Below are 6,785 nucleotides of genomic sequence, written 5' to 3' on the forward strand. Positions count from 1 at the left end.
CCTAAGATGTTGTTCACTACATTACCGGTGCACCCACTCCTCCAACAGGTTTAATAAAACAGCACCCGTTCTTATGAAATCCAAAACCATATTTTGACTGGTTTCGTGTCTCTCTCCCTACTGCATACCTGTTACAAACTCACCCCTTTTGAATTTAGTACTTTGGTTTTCCTTCGACCTTCCCATCAGTTTTGTCTTTTTCATGTTAAAAACATCATTATCTTAAAACAATTAAGCCAACCAATATTTGGTACAGCATCAGGTAGTATCACACATGTCCTTTCCTTTCAAGCTCAATGAATGAATGTTGCATCGCTTTCCACTTTACTAGATTCCTTGCCGGGGAGTATTAATGGTGCAATGAAGGTTTGAATTGACCATGAACTGTAATGATTGTTCACTTCATTCTTTAATCAGAATGAAATACATTTATGATCAACTATTAGAACACCGAAAATATATCTAGTTACAAAAGAAAAAAATCACTAAATACATAAATAGAGTCAGACAGCAAATAACAAACCAATTGCCTCATCTTTGTATTAGACATTTTGATAAGGTAGAGAACAGTTAGTTAATTTCATTCGGAACTAAAGCACTAATTAAAGACCATTGAATTCCATGATATCCTGTGTTACATATCCTACCCTCTTTCTAACCAGTTTTCTTTAGTGAAGAAACTAAAACTAAACTTCTCTATCGCTGATAAGTGTCTCAAATTCTTGAGAAATTCACTACCTCACTCGTTCCAAAGTGCAAACATTGGGATCTTGTGAACTAAACCCAAATTGCCTAGCCGATTTTCATTGGAATTATCAGTCTCACTGTTGCCATCTTCGTATTTTGAACCCTGTAATGAGAAGTAGCCCTGGTGAGAGTAATCTCCGCCAATGCCAAACTGATCACTAGCTAATCCAATGGAGCCTTTCGGGCTTTGCGGTTTAGAGGAATTGCGGCTACTTGAGTTTGCCAAGGATGCATCATTATTTGTGTTAGTATTTTGATGTTGTTGCTCATCTGAATTTGCAGTCCAAACCATGTCCGCCAATTCATCTGATGCTTCACCGCTTGGTATAGCTAGAAGAGGTTGAGGAGATGCTGATGAAGCGCATGAATTGTAGTCCTCAGGAGCAATGCAGGCAGTGTCTTTTGGAGAGCGTTTTGCAAGTTCGCCCCCAATAAGAGTAGAGCTTGAGCATATTCTCTTTACATCATACCTACTTATGTCAAAATTGGTCACCGCACTTGTTCCCCTAAACTTAATTGCAGCAATATCATAAGCTTCAGCCGCTTCTTCTTGTGTGCCTACAATGTGTAAGTAACACACATTATTACTGTATATATATCACAGTTAAGACTGTTTGAGTGTTCAGTTAAAAAAGTCTATATAAAAACTCATTTAATTGAATTGAGACAAAGAGTGGAAAAAAGAGAGGAAGTTAAGCTTACTAAATGTTCCAAGGTACAAGTCCTTGTTTCCCGCAACCCTTCCTATTCTAGCTTGCCACCTTCCATGCTGATGGTGCCTAGCCGGAGACAGAAAATAGCTTGACATGTAAGAGGAAAGATAGATAGATATAAAGTTGGATTGCCTTGTAAATGATGTATCATGTAAGAACACACATTTTAGAATTTGAGATTTTATCTGCATGTGTATAGTAATGTTTGCCTACTATTGTCTACTATAATATTGAAAAAGGCTGCAAAAATTGCAGTACATACTGGCAAAACTTTATCAATGAGGTCGTTTTCTGCCATTACCTTGTCACTCCTCTGTACACTGAAGCTCCCCTTGAAAAACCACTGCTTTTCCTGTCAAAAAAGTAAGATGTTAATCAATGTTACAACTTCCTTTGTCTGTCCTTTTTTTTTTTTAAAAAAAATTTTCCCACTCTATCTTTGAATTTAAATGCACAAGACTTGGTGCACCTTCTCAAATGAGCAACAAATTCTTGACGGGTCATGTTCTTCATCTCTTCCAGCTCCTTCTCGTAAGTACTCAACTAAAACAAAAGTAGTCAAGATTACTTTCTTATACTCTATAATTTGGATGTTGATTCTTCTTGGTACTTGTCAATGAAATAAGCTGTTGAAACCCTAGAAAGAACAATGTCAGTGTTGTGGTTCACCAACAAACTTACAGGGAAATTTATATGAGTTGTTGGACCCCAATACTTGAGAGCAGCTAAATCATAAGCCTTTGCTGCTTTTTCTTCCTTGTCATAACCACCTGATCATATCCACAAACATTTTAAACAAAAAGAATAAACGATTAAAAGAAACTGCACAAAGCCCAATGCTCTTTGTTCTCATACTTGAATAATCTTTATAAAGTTAAAAGAATCATGCACTCCCAAAATGTTTAATACCGAAGAGACATGCAAAAGGATATAATATACGAGTTCACTTACCAAGATAAACTGCAGAGTGGAAGGATGAGAACCAGAAAGTGAATGAAACATAAGCATTAGTTAATTCTCTTTCCAGGAAACCGAAAAATGAAAATAAAGAATCAGAAACCAAAACGATCAAGGAATGAAGAAAAAAAAAAGAATAATGAACTGCTGCGCGCACCTTGCCTCCCTTTCCTTGTTTGTCCCTCTTTTCTACAGCTATTATCCCACAAATGAGCCTCATATCTTCCGGTCCATCTATGCCTATTGAATAAAAGGAAGTAAATTTCTGAATGTTATTAAACTCGGATAACAATGAAAATTGAAAGGTAAAAATACCTTGTAACACCACGATATTGAGAAGTTCTTTGACCAAAAGTATCAATAGATTTGCGAGGAACTGATTCCCTGGTGAGGGTCCTTCCCACAGGTCGTTTACGGTTATCAACCACCTCCAATGGTGCTGTAGCAGGGAACCCATTTCGAGAGGTTGGGCTCATGGTAAGAGAGAGTGCCTGAAAGTTAAAGTTATTATTTGTTTCATTACCCGAAGCTTTTCCACCAGGAAATGGAGTTTGTCTCAACCAGGATTTGAATCCTGAAACTGAAGTTGCACTCTCAAAAGGAACATGGTACACGCCACTCCTCTGGTTGTGGTTAGGGTTTGGGTCACACTGTTGGAGGCTGTGACCACCAGCCATTAGGGTTTGAGGGTTTTCGTTGTAATTTCGGTAAGTTTGGATGAAAGACGATGGATTTGTGAAATTCTCTGCAGCGTCCGCATCCCCACTACTGCTATAATTTGGTGCTACATTCACGTTGATTCTAGTAGGACTAGGAACAGTGTTTTGGTTTTCGTGTGTTCCACAATAAGCTTTGGTCTCCTGAGATGGAGAGTTTGAGTAACAACCCAAGAAATCTTCAAGTTTGGGACCCTGCTCGTTTGCAGTTGCAGCTCCAATACCATTTTCATATCTCCAATCTGCAAATCAGTGTCGGAAAACAAGTGACAAAGAGAACCCATTTCTTTTTTTTTAGATCTTTGGGAGAAGAGCGAATCTCTTTTCTGGCATGCAACTAAAATTTAACCATTAAAAGAAAACATGCATGGTGCAAAGTTAAAAAGTAACATATACTAGAGTGAAAGAAAGAGCAAAGACCTTCATCGGCAGCAGTAGAAGAGCGACGAAAAGGATCAACAACACAAAGAGAGCCATCAGAACGCAAAGGCATGACAGAAGGGAAACCTCCATGGTCTTCTCTGCCAAAGCTTTCATCGATCCTAAGGTCTGGAGTCAGAGAAAACCCCAACCAATTACTCATGATGGTGCTGATGATGACGACGACGATCTCTTTTATCAACACAATCTATTACTCTTTTTTCACAACCTTCTCCAACCAAAAAAAACTGTATCTTTTCCGCCTCTATAAAAATGTTATCGAGTATATGTTGTTCTCTTCTCTTTCACTGTGGCTTTGGGACTCGAACTTCAAAAACAAAGAAAAATTTTCTTCTCATGACCAAAGCTCTTCTCTCGTCTTATATTCTGATTCTCAGCACTGTATCTGCATCTGTTTTGCTAATGGTTGCATTGGGTTTAGTGCCCTCTCTTTCATTTCCTTCTCAGTTTTTGCAGAGGTGACCATCACATAAATATATCATTATGGTGACAAAACAAAATAAAAGAACTTGGGATATGGCCAAAGTCCTTAGAGCTCTGATTCGCTACATCCTTGATCCATGGATTCTTAAATTTTCGACACCGATGGTTCACTGAAATTTAAATGTGATTTCGTTGGACCGTCAGGATATGAGGATAGCCGTGGTCCATTTCCAAATTGAAAAGCACCAAACCTCTAGTAAAAAATTGTTTTGGAGCTTTTCAGCAATTGGTCAATGTAAATATTTGATGTTCTGTAAAAAATGAAATTTATGTTTGTGTAAATATGTAATCATCTAATCTAAATAATATATTCACTTACAGTAATTCTTTCTTTAATGTTTGATGTCCAAAATCTTTCGTCCAATATCAAAAGTTTTGACGTCCAAGTAAGAGGCCCAAAACTTTGGAAACTATGTCCAATAGACCTTATGGATCAAAGTACATGGGCACATAGGCGACTGGTCGAGGCTGTGTTCCTGTTTCATCGTCTCAAGGCACTGGTCCAACTGGTATGCAGGCTTTTTTCTATCCAAGTCTTGGAATGTGGTTGGTCTGGATGTTACAGGGTATTGTTTAGATTTCTTTTAATCCCAAAGGTAAAAAACACACTATGCATAACCAGGTTTAGGTTGTGTAATGTTTTGTACAAAATAGTTTCTACAGTGATTATTAATATGTTCAAAATTGTGTTGGGAGGCACATAATGTTTTTGTTCCTGTACGGTTGATTTCAGATACTGCTTTGGATGCATTCGAGATTTTGCACACACAAGATTGGGAACTTGTTGAAGCTTTGCTTTGAAGTTAGAGATGTAAGCGAAGCATGGATCGGGTTTTAATCAAGATGTGATTTCATTGATGGTGTAGAGGACAACTTTTCGGACCAATTATAAAATGTCACGTGTCAAGCTGAAAATTTCTTGAATTAAAATGGTGACATCGTGTACTTTGCTATAATTATTTTTCATTGATTATTTTAAATTAATTAAGAGGTAAATAATAAAATTTTATAGTACCACTAACTAAATTATTTAAATGATGACACTAAATAATTATTTTATTTCTAACTAATTAAATTAATGTGATAAATAATAAATAAAATATTTGTGGATCTAATGCATGCATGGATGGGTTAAAATTTATCAAATTAATTTCACCAAAACCGTCAATTTTCAAGTCTAGAAGATTAGTCAACCTGCGACAAATTTTTTATGGGATCCAACTATTTCTCGCTCGAGATGCCTTTTGACCGATGAAAGAGCTATCTCTTTGTAACGACCTGATTTTCAGTGGGGTCGGAAATTACGATTTTGGGACACCATTTCCCTAAATTGAGTCCGTAAATATTAAATAAAGATATTTATGGAGTTATTATATAGATGAATTAAAATTTGGATGGTCAAATTAGCCAAAATTGTGTTTAATTAGGGCCCAAGGACTAAATTGTAAAATCTAATTGCTATATATTTTTAATTAGGAAATGACTTGGGGACTTCAATTGCAATTAGTCAAAGGTTCGAAACAACAATTAAACCATGTATAAGTAAGAATTAGTGGACGGTAATGATGTTAGTTGATTAATTAAGTAAATTGTGATTAATTCATGTGAAAACATGATTGATTAAACTAATTAACTAGTAATCCTAGTATAAAAGTAAAATTGATGGATGGAGAGATGATATGTCATCTTCTCCAACTGAACAAAACAAAGAAATCAACCAAGGAAGACGCTATTGTTAGGGTTCATACTATTCGGCCTTTAGTTCAAGTAAGTCTCTAGCCATTTTTCTTTTATTTATATGGAAATTGAATCATGAGAGTTTGATTTAGCTAGCCCATGTACTAATTTGTAAAACTATTAAAGTTTTAGAAAGTCAGCACTGTTAAGAATTAGATGAAATTGGTGTGAAATTGTTAGAAATTAAATTTAGATTAAGAAAATGACTAAATTGTAAACCTTAATTGTTAGTTTCGTACATTAGGGGCCAAATTGAATGACATATAAAAAAAGTCATGAAATTTTAGTAGGAATAGAAAATAGGAGGTCCTTAATGAGTAACTGTGAAATCAGATTTCAATCCGAAGCTTTAGATCGAAAGTTATGTTTGTCCCGAATTTAGGGATTAAATTGAATAAATTATAAAATGTACTTGATATTGTGGTTGATCTCGATTTGAATTTAATTTGATAATATTATATGTTTTTTTTGTGATTTTATTTAGCTAACGTTGACATGGAACCGTTGAGAAGGAAAGGAAAATCGAAAGTCATCAATAAGTAGCTCGAAAATTCAATTTACATTTCTATGATTTAGGATCAATTTAATTATTGCATATTGATGAAATTTTTCATTATATAATGTTGAGGTGATTTGTCAATGGTTATTTGAATTGAATTGGTATGGTTGGGATTAATTATCAAGACATGGACTAAATTGAATAGAATAGAAAATTGTATGATTTCATTGATGTATGATAATCGATATGAAATTAAGTTCAAACATGTTGTATTATATGATGAATTGATGGTTAATTGGATGTGATAAAGTATGAATTGAACTATGAATTGGAAATTTGGTTACCATATTAGCTGTTTAGACCGAGTCAAATATAGTTGGCATGCCATAAGGTCAGATTATTGATTGAAAACCACTATTGTTGGACAACCCGGGGTGGTTGATTGTACATATAAAGTCATCGTTGTCGGACAACCCAAGATGACAGATCCAT

At 35.3% G+C, this 6,785-nt stretch overlaps 1 protein-coding gene across 2 annotated transcripts; it reads right to left on the minus strand.

Annotated features, from left to right (window-relative positions):
• Nucleotides 1-440: 440 nt before the first annotated feature.
• Nucleotides 441-4,008, minus strand: LOC105780660 (AP2-like ethylene-responsive transcription factor AIL1). 2 transcript variants are annotated; one of them, XM_052629803.1, is made up of 10 exons: nucleotides 3,554-4,007; nucleotides 2,941-3,375; nucleotides 2,733-2,856; nucleotides 2,575-2,657; nucleotides 2,412-2,420; nucleotides 2,142-2,230; nucleotides 1,930-2,003; nucleotides 1,762-1,812; nucleotides 1,450-1,526; nucleotides 441-1,305 (listed from the first exon to the last, which is right to left on the minus strand). In XM_052629803.1, exons 1-10 carry the CDS (start codon nucleotides 3,714-3,716, stop codon nucleotides 740-742), a joined length of 1,671 nt encoding a protein of 556 aa, XP_052485763.1. In that variant the 5' UTR covers nucleotides 3,717-4,007; the 3' UTR covers nucleotides 441-739. The 2 variants fall into 2 exon arrangements, with proteins under 2 accessions (XP_052485763.1, XP_012460575.1); XM_012605121.2 differs by having other exon boundaries at nucleotides 2,733-3,375; nucleotides 3,554-4,008.
• Nucleotides 4,009-6,785: the final 2,777 nt, after the last annotated feature.

This window comes from Gossypium raimondii, chromosome 4, assembly GCF_025698545.1.
Source record: "Gossypium raimondii isolate GPD5lz chromosome 4, ASM2569854v1, whole genome shotgun sequence".
In the NCBI taxonomy this organism is placed as follows: Eukaryota; Viridiplantae; Streptophyta; class Magnoliopsida; order Malvales; family Malvaceae; genus Gossypium; species Gossypium raimondii.